Below are 22,092 nucleotides of genomic sequence, written 5' to 3' on the forward strand. Positions count from 1 at the left end.
TAAAGTTGATTTTCTCAGTATTTAGATATTTTTGCACCCTCAGATTCCAGATTTTGAACTGTGTATCTCGGCCAAATATTGTCCTTATAAACCATACATCAATTGAAAGCTTATTTATTCATCTTTCAGATTATTTATAAATCTCAATTTAGAAATATGTATGCTTAAGACACATATATTAGTGTTATGGTGGTGATGGTGGTTTTAACATTATTATAATACTTTAATAGCAGTAATTATTATTATTAAAAAGGGTGAGTACTAATGCTAATACCTGCTAATACTATGCATCATTACTGCTATAAATATTAATACATGTGTATGTTAATACACATTAATAGTAGAAGTTAGTATTATTATAGGGTAAACAGTATTAATGCTATAGTATATAGTAATAATTGTTATTTTTAAATTAATTACTATGAATAATTATTATTATTATTATAATAATTATTATTATTGAGCAATATTAGTTATATTGGTCACTTCAGTTTAGAGACCCATTCTCATCCACTAATTATAAACTATGACTTTTGCCTCAATAAACCCCTAATTTGTTTTGCAATAGACAGTAAGGTAGTTGTTAAGGGCTAGAATTAAGGGATCTAAATATGGTCATGCAGAATAAAACCTTAATATGTGCTTTATAATTACTAATAGACAACCAATATGCTAGTAATATGCATGGTACTTAACATTATAATGTTACAGTTACAACTATTAATATTTTGTATATATGTATTCTGTAACAATTCATATACACATGGATTCATATTTATAACAATACTAATAATTATGTAAAATGATAATAATGATAAATATTATTATTACTATTGTTGTTCTTCTTCTTTTGCTTGTTTTGGCATTGTAACCCAGTATGTTTGATCTACAGCTGCTTCACAGGAAGTGACTTCATTAGAACTGATTTATGTTCTATCAAGGAACCAGTGCTCGGTGTGGTTCTCCCATCCTGCTCTGGACCGGATTAACAGAATCGGAGTGCAGCAGCACTGAGAGCCCTTATCGCCGTAGCGGTGTGCCAGGAACGCTCATGGATTAGTTGGGAATGGGTTGGAAGTGCTCTTACTTTAAAATGAAGTATAAGACTTGTTTCTTGTGTTTAAATTTTTTTTGGTAACATTATGTATAAAATTCACAATTTGACCAATGACCAAATGTTGTAAAAGTATGCAACTTTCCACAAATCTATATTTATTTATTTTTTTCCTCAAAGAAACAGCTGCAAACTAACCCCTGTAATAACCATTATAATGATTTGGTTTTATTACAACATCATATCAACAGCAAGTTACTCACACCATGAACTGAATAACAAGATAATAATTTTATATTTGTAAACACAGACATTAGGGAGTTCCTTGATTATTTCCTTATCTATCCTTATAATCATTGACAATTTTCAGTGACATCTGTGACTGACAAATATTTAAAACAAAACATTTACATATAATTTAATTATTATTAATAATATTACCGTTCATGTCAGAAACAAGTTTCTAAAACTCGTACAGATGGTGAAACAGTACAAATTGTACAGACAGCAGTATTTTCTTGCGTCATGACAAGTGTCTAGCACCTGTACGTTTGCCATGTTCAGCCACTAGATGGCATAGTTTTATTCTTCGTTGAGCTTTCTGACATAAGCCATGAAGCTCTATTGTTATTACAACTATTATGAAACGCTACAGATTAGAATACCACAACATACACCAAATACTTCTCAATTTGATTTTAGTCTTAAAGTCACTCATTATGAATGCACATTCTTAAGAATTGCCTTTTTCTAATAAAACAAATGTGCTATAGAACAAAAGCTTAAATAGAGTTCAATTAAAAAATAAAATATTCACCTGAAAAATGTCATCCTTCACTCACCCTCATATCATTCCAAACCCGTAAAATTTGTTTTATATGTGAATAAATGCCTAATAAAATCTGCTCATTATATAAAGTGATCATATCTCTTCACAAGGCTTATTAAACCAATTATTTATTACTGATTAATCGACATGAGAATGAGTAAATGATGAAACTTTTTTTGGGGGGGGTGAACAATCGGTTTAAGGGTTTTTCACATTTAAATACTCAGCTGCTTGCAATTATAGAAAACCTAAAACTGTTCAGGGTTTTTTTTTTACCCATAGTTCTGGATACCTGCTGATGAGATGATTGTCCTTTATTTGTCAGATATAAAATTCTTGCTCTTCCTCCACAGTGCCTTCTTGACTACAGTCATTTATGGTCAAAATGCCATTGCCATTCTGCTGTCCTTTGTCTTGCAACACATCCTTCACATTCTTTGGCTGTGGTTTGTGTACTACACAAGGTGTGGATTTTGCAAAGATGCTTTGTGTTCTAGATAGCACAGGAGTCTGTCTTATGGTGGAGGCATTATTATAGGTCAGATCGGCAAAGTCAAGACCTCGATCTGTTGGAGGAGCAGACTTAGGCCGTGGTGCTGGGGATTTTAAATGGCGCCTCAGCTGTGGATGGGAATAACCTGAGACCACCGACAGGTCCACAGAGCTGCCGCTGATGGTTTGTCCCGTGTCCACATCCGTCTCTTCGGCTCCCACTAGCGTATCCACATTGACACGGAAAATTGGAGCAGCCATGGAAGAGAAGCAGCGAGGACGAAAGCTTGACGGAGAGGCACAGGAGGAGCGCGACTCGTCTGTAGGCAGAGAAAAGAGGGACTGTGTGCGGTGGCCTGTCCATCCCGCCCGCGAGAGCTCCACATCCCTCTGGAGCCTCTCCATGTGGCCATCCTGATCGCACGGTGTAGGCCGAGACGTCCTGGTGGTGTGTGTGACTGGAGACGGAAGGGTCTGGGTCCGCGAACGCGATGAGCTCCGGTGGTAACGGCGATTTCGATAGGAGGCGGGCCCACGGCCGTATGGTGGAGGAGGTGGAGGGGGCGGCTCGGGTGGAGGAGGGGAGGCGACCGGGGGGTCATCAGGAGGAAGGTGATGGAACTTCGCAATAGTGTGTCTGCGGTAATACCGCGAACCTTGAACCTGACAAAGTCAAAATGAGAGCATGAAATCATTTTAAATTAATAAGCAATGTTCAGGAGACCATTTATGCAGATCATAATAACTTAGTTTTTCATTTAAGATACTGTATTGATACAAAAAAGGAACAGAAACATTACCATTCAGAAGTTTGGAATGGGTACCTCTGTGCATCTTCAGAATGCAAATTAAGTTATTTTTGATGAAATCCGGGAGCTTTCTGACCCTGCATAGACAGCTACAGTATTACCACATTCAAGGCACAGACAGGTTTTAAGGACATTGATCAAATAGTCCATGTGACATCAGTGCTTCAACCATAATATTATGAAATGGAGAGAATACTTTTTGTGAGCAATGAAAACAGAAATAACAACTTAACTGAATAATTTATTCTCTTTCGAGATTACCATGACACACACGTGTGCATTCCTCTGCCTGAAGGCACAGCACATAAAGGTTCTACATCAGAACGTGACTCCTGCATCAGCAGCACCACGCATGCGTCATGGTACTCTTGTGAACACACATCGACTGACACGGAAGAGAAGAAAGTGCTGAAAAAAGAATTTTGCAGGACAATCATCTCATGAGCATGTATGCAGGTCTTTGAGTAAACAAATTGAATTTTGTAGTCTTTAATTGTAAGCAGATGAGTATTTAAAGGAAAACCGTTAAAACGATCGTTCAACGAAAATTTTTATTTTTCTTTTCTTTAAGACTGAACCACTGATGTCACATGAACTATTTTAACAATGTCCTTACAACCTTTCTGTGCCTTGAACGTGGTAGTACAGTTGCTGTCTATGCAGGGTCAGAAAGCTCTCAGATTTCATCAAAAAATATCTAACATTGTGTTACGAAGATGAAATAAGGTCTTCTGGGTTTGGAACGACATGAGGGTGAATAATTGGCAGAATTTTCATTTTTGGGTGAACTATCCCTTTAAGGATATTTATTGCCCATGTATAACACATTTGATCGCTTTTTGACAACTTATATAAAATCTGATCTTAAAGTAAAACAAGTTAAGAACCAGCTGCTTTAAATCTTGAACTGTTCACATGGCAATATGACGAACAACATGAACTATTTGTGGAGGATCATTCTGCAGTGAACTGTCCTATAGTTTTACATTAAACAAAAACAGCTTGGGGAAAGGAGCCATGTTGCTGCAAATGCCAAACTAAACACAATGTGGGAATGTGACTTTGATAAGGTAACTGTATACCTGTGTGTGTGTGTGTGTGTGTGTGTGAGAGAGAGAGAGGGAGAGAGAGAGAGGAAAAGAGGAAAATTTCTTGTTAAACTTAGCAAGCATTGTTTAGCGTGTGCATTTGAGTAACAAAGTTCCACTGTTTTCTGCTTCACAACTCACTGCACATTCCCTCCATCCCTCTACCTCTCCCTCGATCATTTTGCTCTGTTGCTTCATTTGGTTTTCCAACCATCTTTAAAGCCTCTTTGTGCCTTTCTTCCTCACTGTTCTACTCACACAATTCCCACGTTTTCCACATTCATACATTTTTGTTTGTGCTATATCTCCCTCAAAATAGTATATATTTCTTTTTCCACTACAGGGTTTCCCCCTGGGTCCACACAGGGTCCAAATGTATCGCTCATTGAGCACTGAATGTGTTTTTATTTAATCCTGTCAAAGCAGACTTATTTTCAGCAGCCAAATTTAGAGGAGCTCCTCTATATATCATTATACAGTATATACAACCAGCTCAATTTGTGTGCGTGTTTTTTTTTTTTTTTTCATTTGAAAGATAATTTGTGTTATGTGTGAAATCCTCTCTGTGCCGTTTGGCACCAGCAGGGGTTGATTAGTAATGAGGCTGTAGCTGTAGACAGTGATAGCAGCTAATCCAGGTCAGGCAGAATTGACCTTTATGTGCTGGTGTGTTAAGTTAATTTGGCTGTCTTTAGGTTTCTTTCCACACACATAATCACACAAACACAAGAGGCCAGATGTGTTTGGATCTTAACCAGGACACATATTTTAAAAATCTATTTGTACAATTTATGCTATATCTAGCCCGTTTGTATATATTTTTTACTTCCTGTATGCAAGTCTGCAGTGTGTGCAGTAATGCTCAGTTCAACTGCTGAGTCTGAACCTGTGCTCAATATCAATTCGGCTCAAAACTGTGGTACATTTGTGTCATCAACGTAGTTACAAGCAGCAGTCGTTTTCAACAGTAGCTAGGTAACGACTCGGGAGGGAGTCACACTGCTTTACTTTTGTCAATTTGGGTTTGTTTGGTTGTGCAGGACGGCACTGCAAGAGATGCAAGAGAATGTGAGCTGCTCTCTGAAGGTAATCTGCAGAGACAACCAGTAATGAAAAACTGATTCACAACTCTTACTTGCAGAGCATCATTACAGAGCTCAAATGTGATTTCAGGGACCTGAGACATGGAAGCATTTTCCTCATTCTCCGCAAGCATGAAAGAAAATTTCTGTACAAAGAGCTCTAAGCCTTGAACCACACCGACTCTGAGATGAATCACAATACATCATTCAAAGCCAATAAGAAAAAGGTTCAAACCTATGAATGAACTACTCCATCCCATAAAAAATGAATTATTAATTCTTAATTAACCGATTTTGTAGTCTAACACTACCATATCCCATTTTAACTCATGTTAGGAAATTTTTGTTTATTATTTATGGTAACAGTGACTTGAAATTCTTGAACTAAAGTTTTATTTATTTATTTTTATTTATTTTTTGTGATTAAAAAGGTTTTGGTATTGGTAGTTGATACATAACAGGTAGTAAGTAGGTTAACATTTATGAATAATACATATGAACATTGAAATATATGCAAATGTATATTGAAAAGTGCATTTCATTTTGTACATTTCATTCACCTTTTTGCCTTCACTAATTCATTTTAACAGCCATATGGTGTGAGAAAATTATTTAGAACAAATATGCCATGTAGACTCTCAAAAAACATACTGCATAGCATGCTATTCTGCAACTTTATGAACTCTTCTAATTATAACACTCATATACTTTAGAACAATCTCTAGAACTGCTGACAGTTCACTAAAATAACTTTTGTGAATAGTATGAGAGATGTCATAAAATGTTTAAGACGTCATTATATATATATATATATATATATATATATATATAAAGTAATCGCTTTGAGATTTATTTTCTAGTAATTTCTTACCTGTAGCAATATTTTATTTCCATCATAATCGTTGGTTTGCCAGCGGACGTCACTGATGGGAGTGCAGGGCTGTGGCAGCAGCCGCACAAGTTCACCGACATCCCTCACTCGAATCTCCATCACAGCGTTTTCAGTGGGGACAGGGTTCTGGCCACGGGGCATCCGCTTGAATGACAGCTGGATTTCTGTTTCAGGGTTGGAGTAGACCACACAGAAGCAGAAATCCTCCTTCTTCTGGGCCAGCCTTCGGCGCAGGAGCAGTCTGTACAGACGCACCTGTTCGGTGTAGGTCTCATAGCAGCAGTAGACTGTAAAGCGCACAATCTCTTTGCCGTAGTGCACCTGACGAAGTGCCCATAGAGGTGTGCCTGGCGCCAGTGTAACAAAGTCTTGGCTGGCTGGCGAAAATGGTAAGAGCCCTCGCCCGTTTACCCGCTCTGTGTGGTGGTATCGCCACGGTGGGCATCTAAGCTGACTGTGGAGGCGTTCAAAACTCTCTTCGCCTCCGTATTCATCCTGTAGAAACAGGATTACAGCTAAGGCTGGTTGGTGTGATGGCGGTTCGGTGATGCGCTGCGGGCGGACCTTGGGCTTTCGGGAGAGACCACCTGCCCGTTCTGATACCCTGAAGAGGGTGAGATCAGGGTGGAGCCACGAGAGAACCTGATCAGCAGCTTTCTGGAGCGTTTTGGCCTGACCAGGGTCAGTGATGATGTGGATAGACACTAGGAAAGGATCCTGTAGGTCCCCCATGGACAAATCACCTAAAAGAATGACATAAGAAGAGCTGGGTGGATAGAGATACAAGAAAATGATCTAGAAACTTACAGAGCTACACAGATTTCATATATTACAATACATTAATTACTTTGCCATACAATAATTTAATTAATTGTGATGAAACTACTACTACTTTTTTTGTGACAAATGTAGAAGTGAAACAAGTGAAAAGGAAAAAATGTAAGGTTGGGATGGGATGGGATGGATTGGAGGAGTCCCAGGATACGTTACAGAGAGAAGTTTCACAGGAAAATAAAGTTATACATTCTAGTAACAAATAAAGCGGACATTTTTTTTATTAAACATGTGACACCTAAACTGTTGACAATAAGAACAATAACATGTATTTAGAAAATAAAGGGTGAATTTTAATTTCATGCAAATTAAAATTAATTTAAAAGTACAAACACACACACACATATATATATAGTAAGTTTTATTAATATTAATAAATAATTATTTTATAAATTAAATAAATATAAACACTTTATGGGACAGTCCCTTACAACTGCTGTAAGCTGCTTTCAATAATACTTTAATATATCTTTAATAATAAAAATATCATATGGCTAAATAGACATAAAAGATGTATGCAGTTTGTTTTTCAGAAGGAAAAAAAAATCCCAAATGATAGTTGACATCTCCCTGCTACAAAATCATTTAGAAACCCCCGATTATACTTGGCTTTCAGCCTTCCCTCAGTCAGAGCACTGCTATAAAATCTACCACACATTTGGTTCTTCCCTTTATTTGTTTTAAGTGTATTATATGTTCTGGTTTATTCTGGCTTCAGGACTCACTGTAAACCTACTTTACTTTTGACTTCTATAAAGGACAGAACAGTAAAAAAAAAAAAAAAAAAGGCTCTCAAGACTGAATGAACTCTTTTCATCCATGTGCTCCTGTTCTGTAATCAGGCTGTATAGTGAACAGTGCAGCCTCATTAGTTGCATTAGTGGATGGTTAGTAACCCTGGAGAAATGTGTTGGCTCCCTGTAGGACTTCTGAATAAGGTTTGCCCTTCCACTGAACCTTCCACTCAGGACTCCACCAGACCGAGCCCTGAATGCACACACACACACACACACACACACACACACACACAAACATCCTTAAGCACAAAACCTCAAGGCACATGTGACATTTTATGACTGCAGAATGAGATCAATATTCATGAGTAGCAATTAAAGACTTTCAAAAATGACTGCACTCATATGACAAGCTAAAACACATGATGTCTCTACAATATGAGATATGCTGCACAATGTAATAACAAGCCCTTAAAAAAATTATTTTACTCATAAAAAAACTAACAAACAAAAACAAATGTATATAGCAGAAAGTGGCAGAACATAAGACAGCTGCCTCTTTCTTTTCCTCTACTCTTTTTTCACCCCAAACTTTTCAGACTCATGGGACACGTCCCACTTTGTTTGTTGTTTAAGGTTGGGGTCACCAGAGGCCAAGGGAACGCTATGCTCTTACACACTTACACACAAAAACACACTCACGCAAGTAAACACACTTCTCTAGTTGCACTGCACTCTTGCAGGTGTAACTGACGCACATCCAAATTCAATGAAGGATCCTTACAATCGATCAGAGCAGACAAATCAAGCTGTATATTCACTAGGCAAAGGTTGCTATTCTCTATTGTACAGTATGACCTCTAGAAACACACATATTGCAGACAGCCTCACAACAGGACTAATGTGATGCAGTTGATAATGTTTTAATTACCAAAAGCTTTCAGCTGGAAGAAATTAAAGGTGAATGTTAGGGCACACGGTTCTGAACTTGACATGATTTGATTTAAGTGTTAGTTCTCTTTTTAATATCATCCCCAATTATCATGTTAAATGCTTGTACTGAATAAAATATATATTTATCTATTTTGTAATATTTACCCTTTTAAAAATTTTTTCATTTTGAAAAAGTATCTGAGCAATTAAATATTTTGGACAAAAAAACACATTATCAGTATTTTATAATGGCTACACTTTATTATTTTTTTCCAAATATTGATTTCAAATGAAATGGTGTGGTGCAAAGCTATCAATTTGAATTCTAATTATATGAATTACAAACTTACTGTAATGGGGTTTAAATTCTGGTGTTAGCATATGTATCAACTAGCAAATCTGGTCTGTAAGTTTTTATGAGAGGCAGCTCTGCATTCAGTTAGATTCAAGAAGCCTCGATCACTTTAAACCATCTGTAATCTCAGTTGAGTCTGTAATGGAATGTAATCTGGCTGTTTGAGGCTTAAGCAACCAACATTAAATAAGACACCATATTTAGCACCAGCTTAACCATCCCTAACATACACTCCAATCTGGTGTCGTTCTTACAATGTAAAAACTGCAATTGTGCCTATTTCTCTCAGATCTAATGCTTTTCTGGTTCAACATAATGGATTTAGGTTGATTAAGTGATGTTAAATAACTTACATTTAAATGTTCCCACATGAAGCACTTTTTTCAGTGTAGTAAAGAGTCCAGGGCTGCGTTTCCCGATAATGGTGTCTCTAAGCGCTCTACGAAGGCTCCTAAGGTGTGTTTGTATACCTTTCCTAGGTGTGTCCCCCAAACTATTCCTTAGGATGTTGCTTAAGGTAAACCTTCTTACATGCAACTTTAGCAGGTGCTCTCCATGGCAGTGGTGATGAATAGGTTGATATCGATAGCTTGAGAATCGATTGTTCACTATATACAGGAGCTATATATAGGAGCTATACTTTTAATTATAAATAAGCACTTTAGAAATATTATAAACTGCATTTATCGGGGCTCACTGCATTTATAAAAGAATCCAAATGTAAAACTAAATGCAACCTTGGATTATATGTGTATATGTGAGTGGGTATGTGTATATGTGTGTGTATAGTTCGCACACCTGGTCGATCACTGATGGGTTGGCGATGGGTATAAGTGTCCTGTCCACAATGCCAATTACTCAAGGGACACCTGCAATGGCATTGAAGCCTTGATGTGCCTCCATCACTTAGTGCCTGCAAAAGGCATAGCCTATAGTATATTGTAATCTGTGACAGAGCAGGATGTTCGTGACTGTGTGAATGCACCACCACACCGGATATGGGTCTTATCCAGCCCATATCCATATCCATCCCCATCCACCTCCAGATAACTCCCCACAGCATAAAAACTGAGAGCAGCCAGCAGCTGAACTTCGGGGCTTTGTCTCGACAAAGTTGGAACAACAAGATGTGAAAGGTGCTGAATTTGCTCCAGTGGCAGGCAACATTTTTTTAGAATTGTATCTTTTGACATAGTAGCTATTCTGACACGATTATGAAAAAGTGCACATACACTAACTGACATACACTAAACAGCCGTCTTTGATTTAGTGCAACTATTCGCTGTCTCGCTGCCATAGTTTGACCAAACTCAAATCACATTCATTCCCTTTAAACAGACTCCTAATTATGTGCTGCCTAATGGTTTGCCAGCCGATATGTCTTTGTACGGTATGTTATAATGGAAAAAACTAACAACCATCAGTAGGCTATAATGACAGTTTTATTCTTTACATAAAAACACTTCATTTAACTGAACACTAATTGAACACTGGGTGTATTACAGTTTAGAATTGTAATATTTATTTGGTTCTGCACTTTTTCTTTTCACAGAATTATAATCGTATCGACTGAAATGTGAAGAAGCTTTTTTTCACAGTGGTGGCCACTAGTGGAGAGAACTGTGAACAGCAATAAGGTATAGCTAAGAGTGATCCAGACTAACCTTATGAACGGATGACTTACAAGAATGTTTCAAGAAACACGTATTAAAGTAAAGGTAAAACTTAAAATATAACTTATGAACGACGTAGTGTTAAGAAGGTTTTGGGAAACGCAGCCCAGAGCTATAAAGAGGCAAAACAGATTTCATAGAATATGCACTCGACTCCAGATTCTGTTTATGCAGACAATTGAAGTTGTTAGTGATAAAATAAAGATAAAGAGAGGAAAGTATTGTACACATGGATACATCTGATGAGCTGCACAAGTGGCGTAATGCTGACATGACTGAGGATGCAGCATTAAACAGTTATTCATGGCAGCCTTTCAAGAAAAGCATGCTGTCATACAATTGAAAGAGAGACAGAATGCAGAACCAATAAGAGGAAATGTGGTGGAAAAAGTGAAAAGCAGATCTCTCATCTAAACAAAGATGCTTAGACAAAGAAAAAGCCACTGGACTATGAAATACATAGAACAAATGCTAATTTAAATTTATTCTTCACCACCTCTGTTTCCGCTCTCTCCTTTTTTTTTTCAAACACTCTGTTCTGTTTTCTTCATCTTATGTCCCCGAGTCCACATTGAACCACTTTTCTTCATTCTTCAATACATTATACACAGTCTATTATGTGGTGTCCTTGATGGACTCTAGGTTTTAGTGTGTGTGTGTGTGTGAGTAGGTGAGTGTGTTTATATGTGAGTGGGTGAGTGAGAGAGTGCTTCCTGCGCTGTCACTGTGAGGAGTGTTTCCTGCAGCCCAGATTAATGGGCTAATATTGGACATTAATCCCACCATAGGGAAACAGACTGAGCCTGCTGCAGCCACAGACGCACACACATAAACAAGCGGAGGTGTGAGAGCTCTTGAAGCACTTCAAGCAGTGATTCCTCGGACAAACTAATCTCACCGTCATGGTAACATTTGTCAAGTGTTTTAACTGACAGAAATCTTCCACTTGTAATCTGTAAGGTGCTTTTCAAAATAGATCATATTCCAAAAGCAGTTTTAGAAAGAATCGTCTCTTACAAACCCCCCATTGAGCACAAGGCGACAGAGGAAAAGGTATTTAAAGGATGTCAGTTAAGGCGGATTTGTGTTTGATTAAGACATGCTTTGTTAGAATACTGATCTGAACTGCATAAAGGGGAGGGGATGTACTTACTGCTTGCTGATGACATAAGACTGTAGTCAGACCTGAGAAGAGAGTGAATGACAGAAAGGGGAGAGAGAAACAGAGGAAGACTTTTGTTAGAGACTGTTAGAGTGATTTAGGATCCCAAGGTTTCAAAGGAAAGTCCTACATCTGGATAAACAATTCTGGGTGTCATGGTATTATAGTGTGTGTTAGCGTTGTAACATCTCTAGCGGATTACACACACATATATGTATAGGTTATGATCAAAGATTGTCTTGCTGCTTTGTATCAGAAAACGTTTTATTCCCTCAGTTCAACGGTTCCTGAGGAATGCAAAAAAAAAAAATAATAAAATAAATAATAATAATAATAATAATAAGACCTATTTGACATATTGAATACCTTATGTACATGTGCCTTACATAGTGACCTAGTCATTTCGTTTCCATTGTACATGCTTTTTCCACCTTTTATAGCTCTCCGGTCAATCTTTTTCCTTTCCTCTCCCACTGTCTTTTTCCTGTTTTTCTGGTAGTGAAATCAGCATAACAGGGTATTGAATTATTTGTAAGAACAGGGAAATTCCACAGTTAAACTTGAATTTTGTATGTTCTAATTAAATGCTGTATTAGTATGGTCTGTACTGGTAGTATGGTGCATTGGTGCAACACTTCTGTTTGGGATCAGGAAGATTTGTATATTTTTGGATACATTTTTTTATACTTTTATTCAGCAAAGATGCATTAAATTGACCAGTTAAGGTAAAAGTTATGGTAACGGCAGTTTTAATGTTTTAACAGATTTCTATTTCAAATAAATGCTGTTCAATTGAACTTTCAATTCATTAGAGAATCTTGAATGCATCATGTTTTCCACACATATGTAAAGAAGCACAACCTCAAACTTTTGAACAGAAGTGTAAATGCTATGGCCTTATACTTTGCATTTAACAGCAAAAGCACTTTAATGTGCTTCTGTGTAATACTTAATACGAAAAATAAAAAGCTAATTATAACAGTCTCTAAATGTGGTCAATAATGTCATTACAGTGAATCACATTTGTTTTAGGTTTGCTATACCTGAATCAGTGAGTGCTGTATAGAGTCTAATAATGATCTCGCAGTATTGAGGTAAACAAAGTGGTGAATTTTACTGCATGTTGTTCACACTTAAACAATGAACTCTCGAGCATCATTAGAAAGCATCCTTTTTGAAAGTCTCTGATTTACTGCCATCCATGCAGTTTACAGTTACTGTTGTTAAATGAACTAAATGAGGATATAATACACACAACATCTGTTAGCTCTCATTTAACACCGAGACACCCACATTAACCAAATTACTACAGTTATTTGATTTTAACAGTTATCACAAGTGGCTAAAAAAAGGTTTGGAGGATATTCAATATATTTAAACTAGAAGAGCAAGTCCTTCATATTATAATTATAGGATCAACCACACACAACACATTTTTGGGTCAGATTAATTACAGTTTTGAACATTTTGAAGACAAGTTTAAAAATGCTGTATTTCAGTGGTTAAAGTGGTCAGATTACAGGTTGTAGTTCAAACTCAACAAGGGATAAGCTATCACCATTTGAGCTTAAACCCCGGGTTGCTCATGGTTTTACTGTAAGGGGCTTTGGATAAATGCATCAGCTAATTGAAGAGTTAGTCATTAGAAATGCACCAAGGCCACAGAACAAATGACCTAAAGCATATCTAAATAAATAATATTCTAAAGCAGGTTATATACCCCACAAACACACAAACATGTGACATGTTCAGAAGAAGGGAGGATTTAGCAGTGTGCCAAGCCTAGTATCCTACTAAATCACCATACACACCTACAAGACAGAACAGGCATTATGATATGACATACCTATGAACAAACGAGGGTGCATCTTTTCATCGTTCACAACTGAAATCACAGAATGATGGTACAGATCATACATGACTATGATATAACAGAGAGTTAAATCTTAAGTAGAAACCTGATGTCAGATCTGTGTGATTAGTGGCTACTTCTGTCACTCTCTTGTGCTAAAAAGCCTAAGCAGCATGCAGCAGTAAATCTCTGCGCCAGATGTCTTGGGTGTTAATGCCAAACAACAGATGGTTAAATGAGAAATGTGCCAAAAGGAATAGAAACGACACGAGAAAACTTCAAACAAGCGCTGTCTAATGGTTTTTATTAGATGCGCTGCTCAGGTAACAGAATCCGAATCAGATGACTCGCTTTAAATGAGTCAGATTCGTAAGCGCGCTGATATTTGTAGTATATTGGTGTTTATATCCTAATGAGTGCATTATAGCTGTATTCCCTATCCTATTTATTTTGTTTTCTTAGCTAAATAAAGCCTCTGTATCAGTACTCACCCTCCGGTCTCCGCTCCAGAGTCAGCGCACTCATCCTCAACTGAATTCTCCATCTCTGGTTAAAGTGACACTAACTTCACGTGCCTCCCGTTTTCTCTTCTGCACTCTAACGCCTACAAACACGGCACAAAATGAACGCGACGAAACTCGTTAAAGCATAAAAGTACAGCCGACTCCGGTAACGGTGACAGGCACAGCTAACAGTGACAACACACACACGACACGCCAGAGTCTGTCTGAAGCTTGTGCGTCACCGCCGTTCATTCAGTTCAATAGCGCTGCGTTTACCGCTCCCAGGTGGCATAACACAGCTACAGCGAGCATTTACGCACTTTTGACCAGGAATGTGGAAATTAGGATAGCGAGAGAGAGAGAGAGAGAGAGAGAGAGAGAGAGAGAGAGAGAGAGAGAGAGAGAGAGAGAGAGAGAGAGTTATTCTTTAAAAATAGCTAAAGCTATATATTGTCTCATGGATGGATTAATAGACAGTTTTTTGTTTAATGCTTTGTGTGATATTTTAAAGGCGCAGTGTTTGATTATTTTGCAAAAACGTTTTACACAAGACATTTAGTATGATCATTTTGAGATATAATTAAAATAATATACACTTACGTGAGATGAATTATTTATTTTTTTTAAAGAGAGAAAAAAGACTTTAATAATCTACATGGATCAGGTCGCCCCCTCATGGACGCAATGACATCAAAACACGCTTGGGGCATCAAATGACCAGACATGTAATTATTTACAATAGCCTACTTATAAGAAAAAGAAAAACAAGAATAATGGTTTATTTTAGTGCTCAAGTCAACTTACAAAGCATAAATCAAACAAGTGCATTTTTTTCACAAATTTCATGCAGTGAGACCAATAAATGTACGCTTAACATATCCACCAACTTATTTCTACCAGCCCCGTTGCTATAGCTGTGCTGTGATCACCAATGCTTACATATGACACACTGTACATTGGGGAAATGAAGTCAGACGGAAAGAAATGACAGTCAGACTAGACAAAAGATATTATTTTATTTACAAGACTAAAAATATTTCTTAATGAAATAATTATGCAATAAACGTTTACTGAGCTTATATTTATAAATATGAATAAAGGACCCACAGCATAAACATAAAATACTGTCATTCAAACAATACAATATCCCGCAAAGCTATTTACACAAATATATCAGTTTATTTATATGTAGACAAGTGGGAAAAAATACAATCTCTAAAAATGTCACTGTATGGTGACTTTGAAAGTGAAATTTAAGGCAGTCGTCTTGGTCAGAGTGTTACATTTCTAGCATTAAAACCCCTTGTATAGTTCTCTTTAGGGTTCTGTCAGAAGGTCTGATTCTAGTCAATGTACCCCTCCGGTTCCAAAAGAAGATACTGTTGAAGTGGCTTTGGGACAGGAAGCCTGGCAACGAGCAAGCAGCAGTTTTTCTCAAACTGTTTCCTCAGTGCAGACCGACACAGATGCTGTAAACTACGTGGCTTATACTCCAGTGCAAAAAGAGACTCATAAAAGGTTCTGTGAAACTAAAAAAGAAAACAGAAAAATAAAGAGATGTGTTAATATGGTATAATAATTCCAACAGCATCAGCATGCATTGACTCATTCTGAAACGGACTTACTTCACCTTTAAGCCTTTTAGTCTTGTTTTCCGGTTTGAAATATTTTTGAATCATGTTTCCAAAGTTTACATCTAGTAGTGAATGCAACAATCCTTGTGAAATGCTGAAAGACTTACATGAAAAATATCCTCAGGTATAGCCTCAACCCACTTGGAGGTCACAGGAACAAGTGTGTAGGAGTTAAACAGGATTTCCACAGTTTTAGGTGCATCTGCACAGGCTGTTAATACCTTAAAAAAAAGAAAAAGAAAGTATATGAAAAGTAATACATTTTGCCAACTGTTCATACCAAAAAATAAATCAAATGAAAGATGATTAAGACGTAAACAAATTAATAGATTTTAAACCATCTTTTTTTTACTGAAGAGTGTATTGTGTAAGTTGTATCTTGTTAATGTATAGAATAAATCTCAGGATTATTATCTCAGTGTTATTATCAGTGATCACCTTCAGCAGTGCTTGTGGCCAGACTTTAATAGAGCCGCGATTTAACAAGGTCTGAACCACCCTGTGAGGTTCCCACTCTTGCCGAACCACAGAACTTTGTAGAACACTCGATAACGGTGAGCATCCGTTATAATCAATGGCATTGATATCAGCCCCATTGTCCAAGAGAAGCTCCACCAACTTCAGCTGAACATTGCGGGCTGCCTTGTGTAGAGGACTGCGCCGCTGTTTATCAGACAAATTAATGTTAGCTCCATAGACCAGGAGGAGACGACAGATCTCGAGGTATTGTTCATCTTGGCTGTCGACTGTCTTTTCTTGGGCGACTCCACAAACAACTCCAAGTGGCGTTTCACCTGTAGAGCTGCTATGGTTCACACAGGCTCCGAATCGTAGGTACAGCTGTGCATGGTGGGGCAGACCATGTCTAGCTGCCACATGCAGCGGTGTTTCATCCTCCTCTTCACTGGATAAGTTCACTGTGGCACCATATCTCACCAAGGTTTTTGCACAACTGCAATAGAAATTGTAATAATTGTAAATAATCTTTGAGGTGGAGGATTTGTTGCTCATATTTGCACTACACTCTTAAAGAGATTAAATATTATTAGTATGCATTTCATATAAGCTTGTGACTTATCATTTTACTATTATATTAAGTATTGTATAATTACTTTTAAATTATACTTATGATTATACTTATTATAAGGTGTAATAACATATGTAACCCTGGACCACAAAACCAGTCATAAGGGTACATTTCTTAAAATTGAGATTTATACAACATGTGAAAGCTGAATAAATAAGCTTTCCATTGATGTATAGTTTGATAAGATAATATTTGGCCGAGATACAACTATTTGAAAATCTGGGACCTGAAAAAACAAAAAACATGGAAAATCGCCTATAAATTTGTCCAAATGAAGTTCTTAGCATTGCATATTACTAATCAAAAATTTAATTTTGATATATTTACCGTAATACAATTACAAAATATCTTCATGGAAGATGATCTTTACTTAATATCCTAATGATTTTTGGCATAAAAGAAAAATAATAGATAAGTTTGACCATACAATGTTTTTTTGGCTATTGCTAAAAATATACCCCAGCGACTTAAGACTGGTTTTGTGCTCCAGGGTCACATATGTTTTACATGGCTGCCTGATACAGGAATATATGCAGGGGTGGTTTTGTGATCCAGGGTCACATATAGTGTATTATGTATTATATTCATATTATGATACCGTAGTGACTGTGGTGTTCTGCAGAGATGTAAGGCAGTCAGTCCCTCGTCTGTCATCTGGTTAGGATTAGCCCCATGTTCCAGCAGCAGCTCTACACATTCAGTGCTGGCATTTACACAGGCCTCATGAAGTGCCGCTTTTCCTCCTGCAATAAGGTTGGGGTGTGCGCCGTGTTCCAGTAAATATTGCAGACATTCAGTGAAACCTTGAGCTGCAGCAATACACAGTGGGCTTGTCAGTTCTCTTTTATACTCCAAAGACCAAAGACCTGGAATGGGAAATATTGTCAGAACATCACAACTGATGTGTTTTAATAACTGATTGAATATTATAGAAAACACTCCAAAATTATTATTATTTATTTATTTATTTACAGAATCACTTTGATATAAATTACACACCTGACATACTGTTCAAAGGATTGGGGTAAGTAATTTATTTTTATTTAAAGAAATTAATACTTTTATTCAGCAAGTATGGATTAAATTGATCAAGATTGGCAGTGTTTTTTTATTGTATTTTTTTGTTTAAATCTACTTGAAATAAATGCTGTTCTTTTGAACCTTTATGGTACTTTAATGTACCATAAAATTTTCACAAAAAGATTAAGCAGTACAACTGTAAGAAATGTTTCTGAAGCACCAAATAAGCAAAAACATTCAAAAATCGATAAATAACGATAGATAAATTAAATAAATATTTGTTTTTCACCACAGTAGATTATACTCTAAAAAATGTAGATACAATTACTTCTAATAATCTGTTAAAAAATATTGATAAGTAAATTTACTGAAAGTAGAAACAGTACAATAAAGTTTAACAATAATCGATTTTAATAAAATTAAAATGATAGAAAAATAAATAAATATAAAATACATCTAAATATATAAATCTAATCAAAATTGTCCATAGCAGCAACACAATATGTTTATTTCATCTCTGTTATAGAATAAGCTACATATTTCTTTCATTCATCAGTACAGCACAAAAAAAGTACAATCTTTTTGATACACCTCCAAACTTTCCATCCCATAAAGGACTGTTTTTACCTGAGGGTCCAAAGGTGGTGTCTGTTTTAGCTTGCCACTCAAGTTCCTCGCAGCTCACATTGTAAAAGACATCAACATCAATATAGTTCCTTTTAAGAAGGTTACGAAGCCCTCCTGTGTCTCCCTTCACTACAGCTCTGTAGAGCCATAATGAGCGTAAATGAGCTCTTTCCCAATGATCCTGTCCTAACTCACAGCTATCATCCAGCAGAGCCTGCCATCCATTCAGCTGCACGGTGGAACAAAGGTTCTCAAAGCGCATAGTTCTGAGCATCCTCTTACCTTTTCAAATGGCTTCGGCTTTCAAGGACTTGAGTTTATATAGTGCCAGTCATGTTTTCCTATGGCTTTAAGCACTTTTTGCCTCTATTTTTAGTAGGCCATTGTTCTCCATCAGTTGCTCATAGCTTACTGGGGCCATTTTTAGTTGTTGATGTATGAGATAAATACTAAATCCTTTGAGCTTCTTACATCTATGCCCATTTGTTGCCTTTTGTTTCATTTGAATAATAGACCCGTCTTTCCAGGATATTTAAGCTCCACTGTTAAACGGATCAAATTTTATATCCTACTTCCATGAATGTTAAAAAGTGCATGCAGTGTCACAGGTTTAGAAGATATTTACAATAGAAGCAGAGTGTTTAATTGCAATGGCATAATCTCTAGGTTTTATGAGATCATTCATTTCGAGGGCACACCAGGAAAATCTTTACTGGAATCTGCAGAATGAGCGTAGGGGTGTTGCATGGAGACAGACCCAAACAGCGACTGGGATCAGGGCTCTTGAGTGCTGGTCTGTGCATGTCATTCATATGCACAGAAGATTACCACAATCCCTTAGAAATCCTGTGTCAACTCCACACAGATTCCTCACCTCACTCGCCCACAGATAGTATGAAGCACAATGCTGTGAGTTAAGTGATAAAGGACTTGTAGAGTGTGGCACATTTAGTCTATTTTAGAAGACGCAAGCTTTGTTATCCTTGCATGAAAAGCTTCAGTATGTCAGTGTGTCTCATGTAAGACGCCTGTCTCACCAGAAGGGAGTGCAGGGAATGTGAGGGGCGTTTGTTAGGAGACACGCTGTCCATGGTAAAAGCCTGGATTACAGTATGACTCATATATGTTATTTACATATTCAGATGATATCCAGCTTTACAGCAGGTCATTACCAAATGGTTAAATTAGATTTTTGTTAAAAATGTCAATTTATATTGGAGAAAAAAATTCCTTTTAAGAGGGTAGTTCACCCAAAAATGAAAAGAATAACATTTGTTCTTCTTTGAAACCATATTAAGATATTTTTAAAGAAAATATCAAGCAAGTATGATTAAGGTTCTGTATTTGAGGATCGGCTCATAGGCATCTATGGTTCCATTAAAAACCTGTGACATCCATGGAACATTTCCAATGTACAAAAGGTTCTTTCTAGTGGAAAAAGGTTCTTCCTACTATGTATGTATGTATGTTTATATGTGTATTCAAGCATACATTAAACGTGTCTCTTCTGAAGACTTGGATTGAATCAAATTCAACCAAGTTAAATCATCGTGTGTTTTGTCTAATGGGTTTGGAATAGTGGCTGCATTTGACAAAACCCTAGGGGTATGGCTTCACAATACAGGGGTGGGGGAGATCCCCCTCAATTGAAATCTATAGAACCAGGTTATGGCAGGGGAGGCCATATTCTCCAATACGAAAACACCACCCCTGGTTTATAATAATATAAGGTAATAATATAAGTATTAGTTTGGTATATGATTTCTATATGTGCTGTCAGAATAAGATCAATGTTCCGTGCAGTTTCATTGTTAGCCTAGCTGGTTAACCAGCATAACATTGTTCACCAGCAAAATCTGTTAGTCAACCAGTGTTATCAGAGAGACCAAACGGGTTGCCTAGCATATTTTTGTTGGTGAACAACATGTTTGTGCTGGTTCACCAACTAATCCAGCACAAAACAAGCAGCAGAGCAGCAGGGAGGCTTTCTGGCTAAACTCTTTTAGAAGCTAGAATCCCATTCTGGGAACCAGACTTTATACATGTTGTTGTTATTCACAACCAATGCACAGGATATGCTGCTTTTCAACAGGATACTGAAGCTCAAGAACATGACTGATATGAATATTAACAGTATATAAGCATTGTTGAATTTGCCAATTTTAGAAAGCTTTATACTTTTAAAAAGTCCACTCTGAAACATTTTGAAAGATTAATTACACAAAGGTTAGTGTACACATTTCTGTATGCTTCAGACCAATGTAATGATGCTGAACTATAAAAACACATTTTCATTGTCTTCCTTAAAATAACATTAGACAATCATTGTTTCATTTTAAATCTCTGTCTTTTTCATCAAATCTGACTCACCCCGTTTCTGAGCAGTCCATAGCAGTTCATCGCTCTGAAATTCAAGAACTTTGTTCAGTTGCTCTGGATCAGAGACTCCATCCTGCATGTCTCTCCAGTGGTGGGTTAGCAGGTCACTGAGAACAGGGGGACACAGAAAGTCCATCCCTGGTTGTTTATGACCCTTGGTCCTTTCTTTCCTATCCCCCTGACTGCAGTTTAAAGACGACCGCCTTCTCTCTGTCAAGAATGTGGCCTTTCGACTAACAACACCTGCCCCACTACCTTGAGAGAGCATGGCTAATAATGACAATCCTTTCCACTTCTTACCTTTCTGATTTCATGGCTATTTATATTATCACTGTTGCTCTATAACTTGTATATTTAGTACAAATGACGTGATCAGTGCAGGGCAATTGCATGACAAGGGGCCTTGATCATGTTTTCATCAACAACACAGAGGCTGAGTGTTCAGAGAGGTCAGTTCGATAAATATGTCAGATGCACAAGCTGAATGGAAAGCATTGCTGGTGATATCACCACTGCACAAGCCAAAGATATAATCAGTTTCTCCATTTCAAAAAATCATGAGGTGCAATGGCATTGTCCTCCAATCACAGCTGACCGGGAATCTGATCCTCAACAGTGCTTTAGATTGTGACCTTAATTCTGAAAGTCCCCTGATATGTCAACTGTTATTCCAGTGACAAGTGAAAGGGCAGCAGTTTCTCCTTAATGCAAACTCTTTATTTTATTTAGCATTAACTACACTGATCATTGGAATTAAGTAAAAACTATTTGTACATAGATATGAATTTTGATTGCTATTACAAACAGTTCTTATGCAGCTGTGTAGGTGTTAACATTGGCTGCACAATAATACGACCTCAGATGTAACCACAAACATGGGCTGCTGAAGATGAATATCTCCCAGTGATTTGATGACATAAGTATTTAAAGGGATAGTTCACCCAAAAAAGAAAATTTGATGTTTATCTGCTTACCCCCAGGGCATCCAAGATGTAGGTGACTTTGTTTCTTCAGCAGAACACAAACTGAGATATTTAACTCAAACCGTCGCAG

The 22,092-nt window shown here is 37.1% G+C and overlaps 2 protein-coding genes across 7 annotated transcripts; both read right to left on the bottom strand.

Annotated features, from left to right (window-relative positions):
- Positions 1-1,191: 1,191 nt before the first annotated feature.
- LOC128019788 (protein FAM124A-like) lies at positions 1,192-14,576 on the bottom strand. Of its 5 annotated transcripts, XM_052605998.1 has the most exons (6): positions 14,281-14,576; positions 13,784-13,822; positions 11,929-11,960; positions 7,977-8,067; positions 6,226-6,989; positions 1,192-3,038 (listed from the first exon to the last, which is right to left on the bottom strand). In XM_052605998.1, exons 1-6 carry the CDS (start codon positions 14,312-14,314, stop codon positions 2,205-2,207), a joined length of 1,794 nt encoding a protein of 597 aa, XP_052461958.1. In that variant the 5' UTR covers positions 14,315-14,576; the 3' UTR covers positions 1,192-2,204. The 5 variants fall into 5 exon arrangements, with proteins under 5 accessions (XP_052461958.1, XP_052461959.1, XP_052461962.1 ...); XM_052605999.1 differs by lacking the exon at positions 13,784-13,822; XM_052606002.1 differs by lacking the exon at positions 7,977-8,067.
- A 608-nt stretch (positions 14,577-15,184) lies between these two features.
- LOC128019789 (ankyrin repeat and SOCS box protein 18-like) lies at positions 15,185-21,331 on the bottom strand. Of its 2 annotated transcripts, none has more exons than XM_052606004.1 (5): positions 21,031-21,331; positions 17,612-17,879; positions 16,365-16,878; positions 16,034-16,147; positions 15,185-15,821 (listed from the first exon to the last, which is right to left on the bottom strand). In XM_052606004.1, exons 1-5 carry the CDS (start codon positions 21,305-21,307, stop codon positions 15,636-15,638), a joined length of 1,359 nt encoding a protein of 452 aa, XP_052461964.1. In that variant the 5' UTR covers positions 21,308-21,331; the 3' UTR covers positions 15,185-15,635. The 2 variants fall into 2 exon arrangements, with proteins under 2 accessions (XP_052461964.1, XP_052461965.1); XM_052606005.1 differs by lacking the exon at positions 21,031-21,331 and adding an exon at positions 18,661-19,771.
- Positions 21,332-22,092: the final 761 nt, after the last annotated feature.

The sequence above is a fragment of the Carassius gibelio genome, chromosome A9, assembly GCF_023724105.1.
Source record: "Carassius gibelio isolate Cgi1373 ecotype wild population from Czech Republic chromosome A9, carGib1.2-hapl.c, whole genome shotgun sequence".
NCBI lineage: Eukaryota > Metazoa > Chordata > Actinopteri > Cypriniformes > Cyprinidae > Carassius > Carassius gibelio.